The sequence below is a fragment of the Vigna unguiculata genome, chromosome 11, assembly GCF_004118075.2.
Source record: "Vigna unguiculata cultivar IT97K-499-35 chromosome 11, ASM411807v1, whole genome shotgun sequence".
In the NCBI taxonomy this organism is placed as follows: Eukaryota; Viridiplantae; Streptophyta; class Magnoliopsida; order Fabales; family Fabaceae; genus Vigna; species Vigna unguiculata.
This window is the reverse complement of record NC_040289.1, coordinates 616750-633568: the sequence shown is the minus strand read 5'-3', so window position 1 is coordinate 633568 and position 16819 is coordinate 616750. Positions and strand designations below refer to the sequence as shown.

Sequence of the window (16819 nt, the reverse complement as noted above, 5' to 3'; positions counted from 1 at the left end):
ATTCTTAGCATCACAACCATACAAAAAGATTTGAAAATTTTGATAATCAGTTGAGTCAACGGAACTAAAATAAACTAAGATAACAGAATGCTATTTGCTACTAATACTAGGAACATTAAATAAAGACTAAAAGAAAACTCATTCAATTCTCAGTAACCCTGCATTGTTCTGAACAAAGATACAGTCCTGAATCCGAAACAATCAGAAAATCTCGAAAAATATTTGTCAACTCATTGTTCAATGAAATATTAAAACAAATATTAAAACAGAACTGTATGATTGACAAATCGTAAGCAAACAGGGTCAGAAAATTTTACTCACAAGCACATGAAAGTGAAACATAAGTGCCTACCCATCCTACCTGACATAGAAATAAACCAATATCAGAAAAAAAAAATGTGGTTAGCAGAGAATATATTATATACAAAAACTGGGGGAATGGTCACTGACCTTTTGTACAGAGCTTTTACATCTTCTCCAAGCAATGGACTCTCAAGAAAAAGATCGTCACACTCTTTCAGAAGAACTTCCTCAACTTCAAAAGCTCGATCACCACAATACTCATTCCATTCAAACCACATTTTTGAAATTAACTCTTTCTTGAAACAAACATGGTGATCTTCTTCTTCTGGAGAATCAGCCGATACTAAACGATACACAAACACCTTCTTCTTCTGGCAGGGTCTGAATGCACGACCTATAGCTTGACGTGTAACTGATGGATTGAGATGAACGTCCAAGATAATTATGCGAGAGGCCCCAACCAGTGATATACCTTCACCACATGCCTTGATTGAGCCAAAGAAGACTTTGGCTTCAGGAGAACTGTTAAATTTTTCCATGGACCATTCTCGGTGCTCATAGCTTGATTCTCCTGAGATTACAAAAATTTCTCTTCCAAGACTCCAGCCTTTCCAGTTAATAGTCAACCTTTCTAAATATTTCAAGGGTAACAGATACTGACTGAAAACTAGAAGCTTCTCCCCTGCTGATTCACACAGATTTAGCATGTTGTGATAAAATTTTGACTTCACACCATCTCTGATATCCAGTTTATCTACCAAGTCATCAATTACACGATCAGATGTAGAATTTTCACCACAATTTTCTGCTAGTGGTTTCAGTTTAGGATGCAGATAGACAGCACTTCCTACAGAAGATATCTTGAACTTTCTTTTAGATTGCTTTTTTATTTTTGCTATTTCAGACTTCTGTCTAGGGCTAAGAGTGAGCATTACAGTAAAATCCACAAGACCAGGAAGCTCATCAAGAAAATCTCCTTTATAATAGTGAAGTACCTTGCTCGTCATCTCACGCAAATCTTGTATAACAGCTATTTTCGTTTTAAAATCAGTGTCCTGCAAAGTGTTTTCAACTAAATCAGAGAAGTCTTTTATCCCTGATACATGAACTCTACTTCGGATGCGCCTCTCAATAGTTTTGGATGTTTCCATCTTCAAAAATTTCGGCCGAACAAGATCTAGAATGTTAAACACCTCCTTGACATGATTTTGATAAAGGGTTCCTGACAGTACAACCTTTCTAGGCGTCTCAACTTTTGCGAGAGATTGTACCATATCTGTGTTTTCATTCCTAGGATTGTGTCCCTCGTCCAAAATAAGAATTGTAGGAACTTTGAGTAAAATTTTTTGGCAAGATAATGATGTATCGTTGGTCCCATTATCACAGACAATAGAGGAGAACTGTTTGTATCCCAAGAAAAGAATACTCTTCTTCTCCACCCATTGATTCAGCACTTCCAGTTGTTGAGTTCTACTGTCTGCCTTCACTGTGTAGAAGTCATATAAAGGTATGTCCTCCACCTGCCATATTTGAAACTCCTTTTTCCATGTTGACAATATTCCCTTAGGAAGCACCACTAAGGGTCTTGCATTCGGATACTTGCCTAGAAAACTTTGCATGAAACTGATTATCATGAATGTTTTCCCAGATCCTGGAGCATGGGCTAAGATGCAGCCACCAGGATTGTCACCTGCAAGATTTCTAACAAGAAAATTGAATCCTTCAACTTGATGGGGCTTCATCTGTTTCATGTGTCTAGGGTGCGCTGGGATTTCGGTAACTATGAGGTCATCTTTAATAACATTAACTCCAAATACATCTGTTTTCTTGGTATTCCGTGAATCAGATGCATAAGTTCTTGTGCTCCGTTTAACCTTCATTAAAATATAAAATTAATAAAAATAATAAATAAATTCAGCCTTTAACACTTCCTGTCCCAGCCACAAGTAATACTAGTCCAGAATATAAATCGTGAGAATTAAGCACAGGTATTATATTCTAATGCAGTTAGGTCCACACATGAGATACATGGTCTACCTGCAATATTATTTTGGTTTGATAAGGAGGTTTCTCAGTCCTTAAAGAAAGGTTGGCAAATTATCAGAAGAGTTTATTGATCACAAGTTGCTATCTGTTTGCTCGTCATTTTGTATGTTTATACCCTGCGCTCCTCAAAAATTAATGTGTTGTGCATCTAATTTTAAAAGTATATTTCATGTCTATCACATTCATTAAAATTTTATAATTAAGATTTATAACAAAAAAAAGTAATGCAAAAGCATTAGACTAACCTTGTACTGAAACTCAAATATGGTTTCAATTCTTCGGTCAATAATTCCACAAACCCGACAAACATAACCAATATCATCTTTTAAAATAAAAGAATGATCGCAATCCTCGTCTCTTTCTGCTTCTTCATAGTCTCTTTCTACTTCTTCATCTGGCAGAGGATCCGCGGAAACAACCTAGTATAGGGAACAATTAAATTACATCAATGCCAAAGGAACCTGAAACTTCAATTTGCGGGTAGACTTCAATGTAATAAATAATTTACTTAAATTTAAATTTCGATGTGTATAGAAGTAGTTTTACATAGCAGAAAATAAAATCGCAACTGACATTTACATGTAATGGGAGCCTTACATGTATACAACAGGTAAGAACGAATAAGAGAGCAAAACATTGGAGACAAATAAGGATAATAGTATGGGAAAATGCACAATGTTTCAACAATTCAACTTATAGAACTAAATTTAATATGAATTTCATGATTTTTTGATCATAAATCGATGGATGATCTAGTTAACATCGCTACTCAAACAAGGAATTACATTATAATTCTTTGTCAATAGATTTAATTTCTCGACACTTGGCTGTTCAACTATAGTCATTTCCCTTATCTTCATAAGAAAAATGTATCGTCTCAGCAACCTTTAACCAAACACATCAATTTTAGTAAAGAATTACAAATTAATTACGCAAAAAAAAACAACATCCAAATGAGTTGATGATAAACTCCACGACAAAAACTGGTATTATTATTTAAAAATTTCAATATAAGAAACAAAAGTATTATACTTTGGAACACTCCATTGCCATTGACATCTCTTTCCAAATATCTTCTAGGCCCTCATTATCTGCGGGGTTAACCTGATGATCCTCTTCCTCCTTTAAACCGATATAAACACCTGTACCCGCCAAACTTGTCTCCTTTTTCGGATCTTTACTTTTGCGATGGTTAGGAATGGGAGTACGCTGCCTCTAAAACGCATTGTTTGACACAACAGTAAAGCATGTCAGTGAAACAACTTACATTGAAATGAAGAGAAAGAAAAAAGAGCTAGCATCTTCTAATGAAGAGCAGCTACAAATTTAAATGTAAATACACAGACTCTTAAGAAGTTAGCTAAATACAAATGTCAAGCGCTTCAAATGAAAAATTGACACATGTTCAAGAAAGGCAAACATCATTCACTATTCCCTTTTCAACATTAACATGCGAATAGCAGGAGCACAGAAAAAGAATATAAACAGATAGTGCGTCCAATCACCAAGTGTAAAGGATCAAAAGTAAATATTCAAGTATAGTAATTCGTCCAATCCAATGGTTTCGAAACTATGACCACAAGGAAAAAAGTTTATTCAGTGAAACTGGGTTAAAATATCTAGAAATTGATAACTTAGTTTAAGAGTACTATACAGTCTTAAGAAAGTAAGGGATTGATAATTTTTGACAATATTTATTTCATGCTTCAAATCAGGAAAAAAAGAATAATACAGCAAAGACTCAATGTTCTAAGAGAATCTTCGGTCACACCACAAAAAGTTGAAAATAAATGCTACAATTTTGTTAAATCATATGTTAGGTCAGTAAGTCATGCTTGAAATAGAGGAAAAAATAATCGAATGAGTGGGGAGGGTAAGGAGTGTGATACAGGAATCATGCAGTGTGGCCAAAAGAGTGCGGCCAAAAGAGAGAAAAGGAGTACGTACGAAAGGTGGTTAACCAAATAAGTGGGATTATTCTGAGGTTCCTGAGTGGTGATTTTGTGTATAGGCTGACTTTTCTAATCATCTGAATGGTTTTACTTACTTGATGACTATTCCATATTTGTATAAAGATATTTCCATCCATAATTATTTGCTTTTTTTCCGTTGGATTAGAGGAATTTCACTCATATTCGTACAAGTTTAGCTACTTCCTTGTTTGAAACCTAGGTTCCTATCATTATCCCCAGATGGAGCATGTCACAAATATATTTCAAATAAAAAATTATGCATATTAATAACTATTATTTCAATTTGGTATTTCATATATTTAAGTTATTGCAAAATTAAGGAAAACTTACGACTGTCTTCATCACAACAGGAGACGGTGCAACAAGCGTCGGCAACACAATTTCATGAAACTGAACAATAGATTTATTTTGTCTATCATCTTTCTCTTTTGAAGCTTCATGAAATGGAACAATAGATTTATTGTGTCTATCATCTTCCACCTCTGAGGCTTCATGAAAAGGAACAATAGCATTTTTATCTTCATCACCTTCCCCGTCTGAATCGATGTGAATAACAGGAACTGGAGCTGCACGAACATCCTTCTCAAAGTTTTCCACCTCCAAATCTATGACATCATGATATGTCAAACCAGTGTCTTGTTGATCTTCGAATTTAGTGGTGTCTTCATCGTGGTCAGTTACCACATTCCTGAATTCATTAACAAGTACGGGATACTTTGCAAAGTAAGGTCCAAGTATTTGCATTTTGATGGCTACAAGGTCCTCTATTTCCTTTGTGACACTTCCAAATTTCCCATGCTCTATACGAACCACAACATCCGAAATTGCAGATGGATTCGTATGGTCAGCGACATCTGATAACTTCTGTCTTTTGCCTGTGTCAGGGCCACAGGGAGATCCTGGTTTCTCAAAATGAAATTAAACTCAGAAGAGCTGCAGATATTCCATCATGAAACAGAACCAAATATTCTCATGCTTATATACTTCCACTAGACTCAAGTATGATAGTGTACACACACCCCATCACAGTTTCAACTCCTACCAGCAACTAATCAAATCACAAACGAAACAAAACCATAAAATCATAAAATATAATTAAAGGAAAAAACTTAAAAGTAGTACCTTATACATGTTATTTGTTTTTTTTTCAGTTCTCTAATTAAAATTCAAGTATCACCATGATCAGCGTAACAAAAAGGCACCACCTTGATAATTCACATAAATAATACAAACCTTTATTAAGTCTTATTAAGCATATTACACAGCTAAAATTCTAGTTCTGATTGAAAAAAAAAAAAAAACACTACAAAAGGCCCTTTAAGAGAACACCATCCAAAGTTTCGTCCTAAAAGAAGATGTTCGGACTCAACATTCTTACCATACATGCTCAGAAACCACTCTGCACACAAAAGTATTCTCATCAAATCCTAAAATAAAAAAAATGAAATAATCCACCCAAAAAACCGGATAAAATTAGAAAGAAAAGGAAAATGACATTGAAGATGCAAATAATATACGTGGTGATCAACATTTTTAAATGACAAATTAAAAAAATAAAATAGAACAGAAAAAAAAAAATAAGAGCAAGAAAATGAGGAACATACCGGTTGAACGACAGCGCTTAGCTGATAACACGTCAACAGAGGACTCCATCGGTAACTTTCAACGAAATGAAGAAACTGAAAATTGAAGCAAAAACAGATAAAATTATTGCAAACTGAAAGAGAAAGATAAAAAAACAAGTGTTCAATTTATCCGTTTTCTATCAGAGATTGTAGAAAAACAAGAGAAGAGGGTTACCAAAAAGGAGAAATGGTGAAGAAAGAAAATGAGTTTGAGAAATGCAGAGAGAAAGCATTGAAAATTTTATAGAGCAAGTAATGCACTGAGAGAGTGTTTACGACGTTTGAGTTTCCATCGGTTACAATGGTCAATGATCCTCTGTGTCGCACCAGCAGCGTTCATGCAGTGTGGATGCGGAATTAACCGCCAGTGTCTGACGACAGCGTTGATAAAAAATTTGAACGGTTAGATTCTGGTCATACCAAAATTTTTAACTGTATGATGATTGGTGTGGGTCAAAGTGCAATTTCCAATCACGTTGCATGTGTGATTGGTGATTAGACGCACTTAATTAATTGCAGTTAAAAAAAGCCCTGTAATTTACGTAAAATAATTTTTCTTAATATAATAAAATAGTAATTTTAGGTTTGATTAATGGTATGATTAATAAAAATTAATTAACATTATCTTAAATTTTTAAAAGGAAATTTTAGGAGACAAATAATTTACACACACGTATATATGTATATTTATTTATTGTATTAAATGGTAAGAGAAACGATTAAATATATAGAAAACTGCACTACTGTTTTATTACTATGAATTTTAATAAATGCATAATTTTAACCGATGCGGGAAGAATAATTGATTTGATGAAAAATTAGGAAAAGAAGAATTAAATTTTAGATGTGTGGTTATTTAATATTAATCATAAAAATTAGTATTTCATTTAATTAAACGTTATTAAAAATAGTTTTAAGCAAATTAATTGCATGCTTACTTTTAGGAAGCAACTGTTGCAGAGAGCTCTTCAAATCCACGTCAATAACTTTATTAATAAGGTTTTAAATTTAAGAACTTGCATTGGAAAAATTTAAAAACTTGATTTTAGATAAGATTACTATATATTAACAATAAAAAATAATATTTTAATAATTAAAAAATGTAAAAAATAATATAAATAAAAAAATTGACAAATTTTCGATTCATATGAAAATCCAAATTTATATGAATATAATGTAATTTGCTTAACAGTAATATAACATATGTTAGGCTCATTTAAGGTAAAATAAAGTTTCTTTATAAGTAATTTGTATTGGAAATACTATAGGTGAATATTTTTAAAGATAGTGTCAAATAACTTTGGTTAGAAAATTTTGTTTTATTTAGACAAAAATTTAAATGTGATATTAATAAGATTACTGATTGTTAGCCAAACAAGTATATAGTTTACTCGTACAATAAATTATTTTATTAAATGATTAATTTATTATTAAGGTAAAAGTCTCTAATTTAATGTTTTAGTCACTACAAAATGATATTAGTTTTTAGGCTAAAATCTTATTGTGCTCTCTTAATTTTTATACAAAATTTAATTAGATATCTACTTTTTATTTAGTTTGATTTAGTCTAATTTTTAAAATGAAATAATTAGGTTTTTTTTGTTAGATTAATATTAAATTTACGTTAAAATTTACAAATGAAATCACTTCACTTAAGAAGTCTAAATATTCAAATAATTTTATTTATTAGGTGAAGTGATTAAAAGTACAAATCGACTGGATCATCTTTTAAAGAAACTAAATTGAAAGCAAATAAAAATTTAGAAATTTAATTGAATTTTTTTTATAAAATCTAGAGAACCAAAATATGATTTTAACCTACTAATACTTTATTTTAGATAAAATAAATACTTTCTCTTAACAATCGTTATCACACATATTTATTTATATTATTTCTAAATAATTCCTTAAAATATATCTATTTTTAAAAAACTCATGTTATCTAATTTTTTACTTGTCTAATTAATTAAACACTACACGAATAATTTCAGTTTTCTCTAAACATTTATTTTTAATTAATTTAAAATCAAGAAAAAAAATATACAAAAATCAACTCACAATTCAATTTTACAAAATTCAAATTCTAATCAAATTCAAAATGGTGCTAATTTAATAGATATAAAGAATAATATATTACCTAAAAAAATAAAAATTGAAAGTGTCTATAGAAGTTTAAAACTTAAAAAATGTACTCTATAGAAGAAAAGACAATTGTTACTTTCCTTGTTCACCTACATCTATCTATGCACAACCTATTTTACGCTTTTAAGAAAAGTGACAATTGTTGAAAAGAAAGAAAATAAATAAGCAAAATAAAATATCTAAAAATAATATTTTTAAGTAACTTTATCTTTCTTTCTATAAATAACTCTGTCCATTTATATCTTGAAAGCATTTGGATTTGGTAAGTTAATCTTTGTTTAAGCAAAAATAAAATAGCATTTGGATGTGTTGTTTAAAAATTTAAACTAGTTTCCCAAAGAATTTTTGTATATTAGCTTTAATAAGTTAAAAACAAAGAGTACTAGTGTCGTAAGTTTGGAATAACATTTGAGCGATATTTAACTTGATTGATTTGTTAAAAATTGAATATATATCACATTAGTTTTTTAGATTGTGTATTATTTATCTTATTTTTTTTAGTTGTATTTGATCTTTTAAGATAACATTGAATTGTGATTATTATTTTTTTAAATTGTGTTTTAAAATATAATGATACATTATTGTTTGTTTTCATCATTTACTCATAAATCAGATTGTGAGTTTACCTCTTTCTTTATAATTCAAAACTACAAAAGACATTTTATTGCTTGCAAAAAAAAAAAAAAAGTCTTGTATTATTCTCCAACTATATTTAGATTTTTTCTTTGAGAATTTACATTTTATTAAATGCATTGAATACTTAATAGAGTATCAAAGGCCTTGTATGTATATTTTATCATATTTTCTAATCAATCAATGGTATAAACTTTTTTACTAAAGGCATGGTGACATTGATGGAAGAAAAATAATAATGAAATTAAAGAGATTAAGCATCAATATATTTAAAAAAAATGAGTTTACTAAATAATACTTTGCTGGTTTAATCTGTTAGATATTTTGCACACACATTCCTCAAACACAAAAACAGCAAAAAATACCAGAAAATTTATCAGTATTTGAAATTTTGTTAGGGACAAAAAGGAAAAACAACATAAGATATGGTGCAACTAATGTTACATTGCTTAAACTTTTTCAGAGGCAGTAAAAAAATAATACAGGTGACAAAATTCATATGAACCAGAAAGAAAAAGTGACTATGATTGGAACCATTTCCTAACCTGTTTTGAAGGTTTTTTCTCTCCATTCTCTTGGGAACTCTTGTGTGAGAATTTGGATCTATATTGTTCTATTAGCATGTCAAGCTTGTCTACTACGTCCTTCCCTACTGAACCTTTATTCTTCTTAGGCCGTTTCTTAGAAACCATTTTCTGCCCTGCTTCTTGTTCTTGATTCTGCATCTTTCTTTTTCTAAAACCAGTATCATCATCTTTGTTTCCTGATTTTCTTCTGTTAGGGGCAGTGTTTTGATCTTCAGCTGATGCACCACCATTTTTCTGGCCATTTTGGTTATTCTTTGGCTTCATGGACAAGGCTTCTGGATTTTCTTTCAGTGCCCTTTTGTTCTTTTTGTTGCCTTTCTGTCTTTTGGATTTTCCATTTGCCAGTGTATCACCTGATTCACCATTTGTATTCACTACTGTTTCCTTTCCCGGTTCACCATGCTCTCTGGACTTTCGTTTTCTGTCCTGCTTGTGATCTTCTTTGTTGCCAGGTTTGTCATTTTTCATACCATTGTTGTCATCTTGAGGAGCCTGCTGTTGAAATTGTAGCTTTGCGTTCCGAAGTTTAAGTGTTTGAACATTATCAAGAGCAAACTCCACGATTGGTCGATGTTCAGGACCAAATGTTTCTGGCGTCAAATGAAAGCAAACTATGAATTAGACAGAAATAAAGTACAAAATAGTATATGATCCTCAGAGATGATGAGAAATGGTATTCACCAGGATTATTGTTGAGAACTCTCAGAGCCACAAGGGCATGCTGATGCTCAGAAAATTCAACAAATGCAACTCCCCTTGAATAGCGTTCTTGAGCTACCTTTCCGTTCTTCTCATTTTTCAAAAACTTTATCTGCATATTGTACGTATATTTTGTTAGAATATAACATGACACCCTTAAAGCTTTACAGAAACAATAATTGACAACTTGTAGCTATGATCTACTCAACCAACCTGCCGAATTAATGGTTTTTGCTTGGTAGCTCTGGAGATGACTGCATCAATACAAAGCTTCTTGAGTTCTTTCTCATGCATCGACTTGGGTAAGTTGTAGATAATGAGTCTAGTTCTTGAAACATGAAAATTTGGAGATTGAAGCTTTGTCTTCTTTTTCCTCTCTAACCTATATGAAATTTCCATGAATAATATTGAGCACTAACACCAGCTGAAGAAATTACACTTGAGCAAGAAGATAGAATTAAAACATAATTCTCCACAACTTAACATGGAAACCAGAATAGCAAAGGATTATCACAACATTAGGAGAATTCAAAAGAAAAACATAATTCTCCACAACTTAACAAGACCCAATGGTCAATCCCTCAATGGAGAACACAGTAGTCTATTATAACAATGACAGTTGGAGATTAAAAAAGTCACTCAAATGCAGCACACATAATAACTATAACCAAAATTATAGATGTGAGTTAAAATAATAATTCCAAACCACACAATACTCACTCTTGGCGTTTTAACATATCACTGGCTGAAACGCCTTCAGCAGCTGTAGTTCCCTCAACAATAAGTCCCTCCTGTTGCAATTTAGTTGAATGAGAATGTTAATCTTATGCATATCTATCAGCTTCAACAGCCTACTCAACAAAAAGTTACAAAGGAGAAGTCAAACCTTTGCCAAGTAAAGATTCCGGTGGTCATTAACCTCATTATTTTTTGCTTTCTCCAGTTCCTTGTCATGTGCCGATTTCTTATCCAAAGCCTTTAAAACTTTCAACGGTCTACCCTTCAGCAAAATACCTGTCCCAGAAGCAGCAATAGCAGCTGAAATTGCAGTATCAGCTGCTTCTACAGTTTTAAACTTTAGAAAACCAGTTCCTCTTGGTCGCCTGCATTGAGTAAAAGGAGACTATGAATAATGCCCTGTGAAATAGACACAGAAAAATAACACTGTGACATACTTGGTAACTTGGTGGAGAACAGGAGCAAAGTATTCTACTTCCCCAAACCCAGAAAATCGTTGTTTTACTTCTTCATTATCACATTCAAAGGGAAGATTACTTATAAAAACTGTTCTCTGCAAATCTTCTTCTGTTCCCTTAGGATTTGATAAGTTGTTTATGCTGGAAATGTCAGGCTTAGAAACACCTGAAACCTTTTCCAAGTCATCAGATACTTTTCCATCTGCATCCTTAACAACTTCATCAGGTCTTGACTCTTTGTTTTCTTTGGACAACATAGAACCATTGTTTTCAGATGTTCCTTTGCTTGAGGATCCAAGCAAGTTGTTAAGCACCTTTCTTGCAATATCTGCCTCCTCATCAAAATTATCTTCAGGAGGAGCACCCTCTTCCACCATGGCACTGGAGTGGTTTGTATCACTATCATCTCCTTGGCCAGATCTTTTATCAACAAGCTCCACATCCTCCTCGTCACTATCTTCATCACTCAAGTTTTGTTCTTCTACAGAAATTGCAAAGGATGTATTATTTAAATAGTTCAGATCCAAAATGAATGAGATCTAGACAAAACATAAAAATCACATAACTTCATTCATTTCAAATATAGAATATAAGAGTGGCTAATGAAAGTACACTCTTCACGATAAAAATTACCTTTCTCTGAAGCACGAGTATCATTCACATCACTACTAAATATCTTCTTTGGAACAGCCCAATCAACAGCTATGACTCGTTTTGCAAACTTTGATCCATTCAGCTTTTGAATGGCCTGAAAAAGATGAAGCTTATACGCAGGTTATTTCTGAACACAAACAAGCAAATAAAATAAAACCTTGGTAAAAGTTCATACATTTTCTGCATCTTGCTTGCAGGTGAATTTTACAAATGCAAAGCCCTTAGACAGACTGCACAGAGGAGAAGATGGGAAAAGAAAAACATTTTAAGAAACCGTTACGTATGATAGCATATTGAAACTCTTAATAAATAAAAAGTAGAAAGAACTGACCCTGTGTCTGACTTTTGTGGAATAAATACGTCCCACACATATCCAGCAGATGAAAACATATCTCTTATTTCAGTATCTTTTGCCTGCATTCATGTTTAGTCAACTAGTCAGAAATCAAGGAATCCAAAAACAATTATTTCAAGTTTTTTAATTCTATGCATCGAACCTTGAAAGGAAGGTTTCTGACAATAAGCTTCCATTTCTGAGTCTTGGAGCCCTGACCCACATACAGCAGAAAGTTAAGAAACAAATATCTCATTCAAGATCTTACATGGTAAACAGGGAAGTCAACTTCACCTACAAGCAATTAAAAATCATAGAACAAAAGCACACAACAAAGCACAAACACTATGAAGTCTATATCCCACCACCTAATAGATTATTTGATGAATCTATGAATCTGACAAAGTACAGCCGACAGTTACTAAATGCATTCCAACCATGCTAAAACTGACTTCCAAATGGTGAGCAGGGTACATACATCTCCTACTTCAAAGAACATATTGTCATGAAAATAAATACACACTCAAAAATGGAGACAATAAATAAGAAAATACTTTTCTACACCAACATAAGAAACAGAGACTAAAACCAAACCCAAGTGAAAATCCTATCAAGCCTTTAAAAGCAACACGCATCACAAAAATGGAAACAACAAATAAGAAAGTACTTTTCCACACAAACATGGGAAACAGAGACTAAAATCAAACCCAAATAAAAATCCTATCAAACCTAAAGAAGCAGCACACATCACAAATTCCCATTACATAACTTCCTTTATACTAAACCATGCACGACATATTCTCCTGATTAATGGCAGAAAAAAGCTTAAGACTACTAATGAGCACTCAATTTTGCATAAAAAAGAAAACGAGAACTGGTTTTTGACCTACTCAGTTTTTAGAAAATGAAAAACACATTCAATGCATGGAATACAAATTTTAAGACATAAATCAAATTTACGAATACAAACGAAATGGTACAGCTTCTCTCAGCTGGCAGTTATTCATATATATATATATATATATATATATATATATATATATATATATATATATATATATATATATATATATATATATATATATATCATGTTTTGCTGGAGCTGATGACATTGTAATGACTCTGTTGAGTTCTATGGCAAGTACTTTACCTCTCCACCCAGTTGGCGGGCCCAAATTGTTTCCCCTCTAATCACTTTTTTGTGCAACATTGCAACAGAAACTCGAGCTGATTTTACACTTGTATAAAGTACAGACGATGCATCCATCGTACAGCCATCTTGCATGAGACCTGGAAAATTTCCATAATGAATTCCACAATACCAAGAAATAAAAAAATAATAATAATAAGTGATATAATGTATTTAATCTTGTTGAACGTTTTTGCTGGAAAGCCACGTCTTTGACAATTTCAGTGGAAGAACAAATTTCAACATCCATATCTGCACTCAATATGATAACATGAGACAAAATACAACTAACATTCGTTCAAAATGTGAAAAGGGTTTTGGCATTAAAACAACAATAATGGTCATTAACCATGCACTTAAAGCAGTACAAGACAGCAGCAAACCTAATTCGACTCAGCTCACACACAAACCACAAAATGACTTTACACCAAGTATAAAGCAGCTAAAATCTTACTTGCAAAGAACAGGCCTCTTTTATTCAATAAAAAGAAGAAAAAAAAAGTGACGACCTTTTTATATCACTTATAGAATATAACAGACATGTCACAGTATTAGATAAACATAAAAACCTATTTTATCTACATTATATATCATTAGCAGAAAATATCAAAATCCAGTTACCATGTTGCTCAAGATCTTTCTTTGAAAGAGGGTATTTAATGGAACACACAGTGCCAATCTCTCTGGCTTGGCTGTGAACTTCTTCAGCCATATCAGAATCCTTGAGGCCACCAAATATAACAGTTCTAGCAACCCTGTCAAAAGAAAAAATACAAGAAACAGCATTTTAGGAACAAGACAATTCAAACATAAGAAACATCAGTAAGTTGGAATCAGGTAATCGCATTAGTCATTTCCACTTAATCACATCCATGCTAAAATCAGCTTCCTGGATTCTTCTTTTATCTCCATCAAAATTAGCTGATTTAAAAAGGTTGGATTAAGAACAGTTGCAGAGAAAAACAGATAATACCTCTGTTTTTCTGAGCCACCACCATCATCTGCAACATCATTACAAAGAGCTGATTTTTTCGTTTCCATTGGCTTCTTTGAGTTTTTTTGTTTACTTGGGACTTGTACTTCTAGAAAAGAAAAATAAAAAGAAAATATAAGATAAGGTGAAAATTATAAATGAGCAGATTATAAAATAATCATAAAAACAAATTCACAACCTTCCTTCAAAATTGAAACATGCTTCTCTGTTCCAAGTGATGTGCTGTCGTTTACATCATCACCATTTGGTTTTACAAGATCATCTGGTGTTCCAGCTATTACATTACAAAAGAAAGAGGGGAAGAGAAAACAAAGGAATAAGAGGATAAACAAGGTTAAAATAGTTTCCTTGTCTTTTCAAACAACGTGGAATATGATAATATCACAGCATGCTGAACCATAATTATAGAGTTATCATCAACCTTTATTTGGTTTTGACTTTCGATCCTCGCGGGGAGGACGAGGCATTGCATGCTTCACTCCAATTTTACGGCCTTCAACAGACATACCATTCTTCAGCTCAATAGCACGATTGGCATCTTCCTCAACAGCACTGAGCATGGAAATGATTAATTTTAAACTGGGAAAAGGCAAGTCACACTTGCTCATTCTAATAAAGGTGAGAGAGAAGAGCCATACGTCTCACACAAAAACAGAGATACAAACAAATTATGATTGTGGATTAATTTACCAATAACAACAACACAGCTATACATCAGAGTAAACATCAAAAGAAGACAGGTTTCATATTATTGAAGCACTACGTTACTTGAACATCCAGAATAAAGTTTGACTATTGATATCTTCTTGAGTGATTTTCATAAACCATGATGATTTAAGTTTTATTACCCGGCAGGATCATGGAGTTTTACTGATGAGATACAATAGCAGAAGAGCATATTGCAATCCATGTTTGAGGATATTTTCCAGAAGGGGGAAACTTTCACTCGGGTACTGACTACTGAGTATTCAAATTTATTGATAGCTTCAGTTGAATGAGTTTTTGTCCAAATCATAAGCATGAAACGATATCAAAAGAACTAGCTAGAACACAATGATATAAGCTAAAGCCTGAAATTCAATATCAAGTCATGACAAAGAGAGCATATTATTTGGACAAACTTTTCCGTGAGAAATTCTGGAAGACAAAAAAAAAAGAATGTCCCCAAGAGTTAAAACTATTTTATACATAAGCTAGTTTGCAGTAGCTCTTTCATTCGACTTCTCTAAAATTTTATTTTTTAACTTGTCCACAAGTTAATTTTCATTTATGAAGAAGTCCGTCTCATTTTTTCTTCTTGTTTTTCTCTCCTAGAAGTTCTTATGAAGAAGCTCGTCCAAACAAATTCAGAGTAGGCTCACAACCGGTAGTGATAAGACAACCAAAGACACTGATAAAAACAAATTAAACTTTGGAAGTTAAACATAAACTCACAATTGGACATAACCGAAACCCCGATGCTGTGCTGACCCTGTGGATCATTAACCAAAGAAAAAGATGTTAAAAATACAAAGAGAAAAAGTATACACCTCACTTGTGCCTTTAAGTCTCCGCATACATAATTTCCTTTTACCAGTAGAATAGTTGAACATATGCCATGGAGTTTAGAACAATTTTCTCACCCTTTTCAAACAACTAAGCTAGACCCTGTTGACACACATACATAATCTACATGCATAATCTAATATACTTCAGTTATTAAACCATTACCTTTCTGTGTGACCATGAAGCAACGCCTCACAGGTCCAATCTCACTGAACGTCTCCTCCAACTGATTTTACATTTTTTTTTGGGCAAAACATTAAACAGATATATTATCAGAAAAAAAAAACAAAAGTAACCAATCAAGAAACAAACAAATGAAAGGAGAAGAACCGAGGAAGTAACGAATACCTGAGAATTGGAAAAGGAATAGGGTAAGTTGGAGACGAAAAGTGTGGAGGGGCAATGCTCTTTGCCTCCATTCTCCTTCACTTTGTTCTTCTTTCCCATCTCTCTTCACACCCTCCTTTTCTTTTTCTTCTTCTCCTTCTTCCTTTCTCACCAGAAATTCTAGTATCTGTAAAGGAGGGATTTTGTTTCAGCATTATACACGATTACTGGTTCAATCCAAAACCCAAATGGAAAAATAAATAAAGATTTCGTTGCGGCCACCTGAGGCAGAGAAAGGAGTGCAGAGTTGAGTTGGGTCTGTGTTAGGGGTTGCAATTTGCGTTGTAGCTTTTGAACAAGTAAACCAGGGTTTTGTGGAAGAAATAAAACCCTTAATTTATTAAGAAATGTAAAATTTGTTTTGTTATAAAATTTTAATTACATGTTTGATTTTCTAATTATTCAAAACAAAAATACTTTAATTAGCTGTTATTTAATTACTAAATTAAAATGATACACACACACATATATATATATATATATATATATTTTTTTTTTCTTTTTTCTTTTTT

At 32.5% G+C, this 16819-nt stretch overlaps 2 protein-coding genes across 2 annotated transcripts; both read right to left on the bottom strand.

Annotated features, from left to right (window-relative positions):
• Positions 1-63: 63 nt before the first annotated feature.
• On the bottom strand, positions 64-6161 carry LOC114169050 (protein CHROMATIN REMODELING 35-like). Its single transcript, XM_028054068.1, has 7 exons — positions 6123-6161; positions 5927-6001; positions 4653-5221; positions 3382-3564; positions 2595-2768; positions 451-2177; positions 64-361 (listed from the first exon to the last, which is right to left on the bottom strand). Exons 2-7 carry the CDS (start codon positions 5973-5975, stop codon positions 358-360), a joined length of 2706 nt encoding a protein of 901 aa, XP_027909869.1. The 5' UTR covers positions 5976-6001; positions 6123-6161; the 3' UTR covers positions 64-357.
• A 2923-nt stretch (positions 6162-9084) lies between these two features.
• On the bottom strand, positions 9085-16612 carry LOC114169740 (RNA-binding protein 28). The gene is made up of 19 exons (XM_028055022.1): positions 16530-16612; positions 16269-16434; positions 16086-16146; positions 15810-15846; positions 14797-14927; positions 14554-14649; positions 14355-14463; positions 14003-14136; positions 13343-13482; positions 12356-12406; positions 12190-12272; positions 12034-12088; positions 11838-11952; positions 11184-11685; positions 10895-11111; positions 10729-10799; positions 10222-10390; positions 9991-10120; positions 9085-9899 (listed from the first exon to the last, which is right to left on the bottom strand). Exons 2-19 carry the CDS (start codon positions 16365-16367, stop codon positions 9244-9246), a joined length of 2856 nt encoding a protein of 951 aa, XP_027910823.1. The 5' UTR covers positions 16368-16434; positions 16530-16612; the 3' UTR covers positions 9085-9243.
• Positions 16613-16819: the final 207 nt, after the last annotated feature.

What these genes read in the sequence shown, in the direction of transcription:
- LOC114169740 (XM_028055022.1), bottom strand. Translation starts at nt 16,367, where the DNA reads ATGGGAAAGAAGAACAAAGTGAAGGAGAATGGAGGCAAAGAGCATTGC. An exon ending in CCCGCCAACTGGGTGGAGAG is followed by an intron (nt 12,407 to 13,342) that starts GTAAAGTACTTG and finishes TATGTGGGTCAG; the next exon opens with GGCTCCAAGACTCAGAAATG. An exon ending in CCACAAAAGTCAGACACAGG is followed by an intron (nt 12,089 to 12,189) that starts GTCAGTTCTTTC and finishes TCCTCTGTGCAG; the next exon opens with TCTGTCTAAGGGCTTTGCAT.
- LOC114169050 (XM_028054068.1), bottom strand. Translation starts at nt 5,975, where the DNA reads ATGGAGTCCTCTGTTGACGTGTTATCAGCTAAGCGCTGTCGTTCAACC. An exon ending in CTGTTGTGATGAAGACAGTC is followed by an intron (nt 3,565 to 4,652) that starts GTAAGTTTTCCT and finishes AATGCGTTTTAG; the next exon opens with AGGCAGCGTACTCCCATTCC. An exon ending in TGGCAATGGAGTGTTCCAAA is followed by an intron (nt 2,769 to 3,381) that starts GTATAATACTTT and finishes TCCCTATACTAG; the next exon opens with GTTGTTTCCGCGGATCCTCT.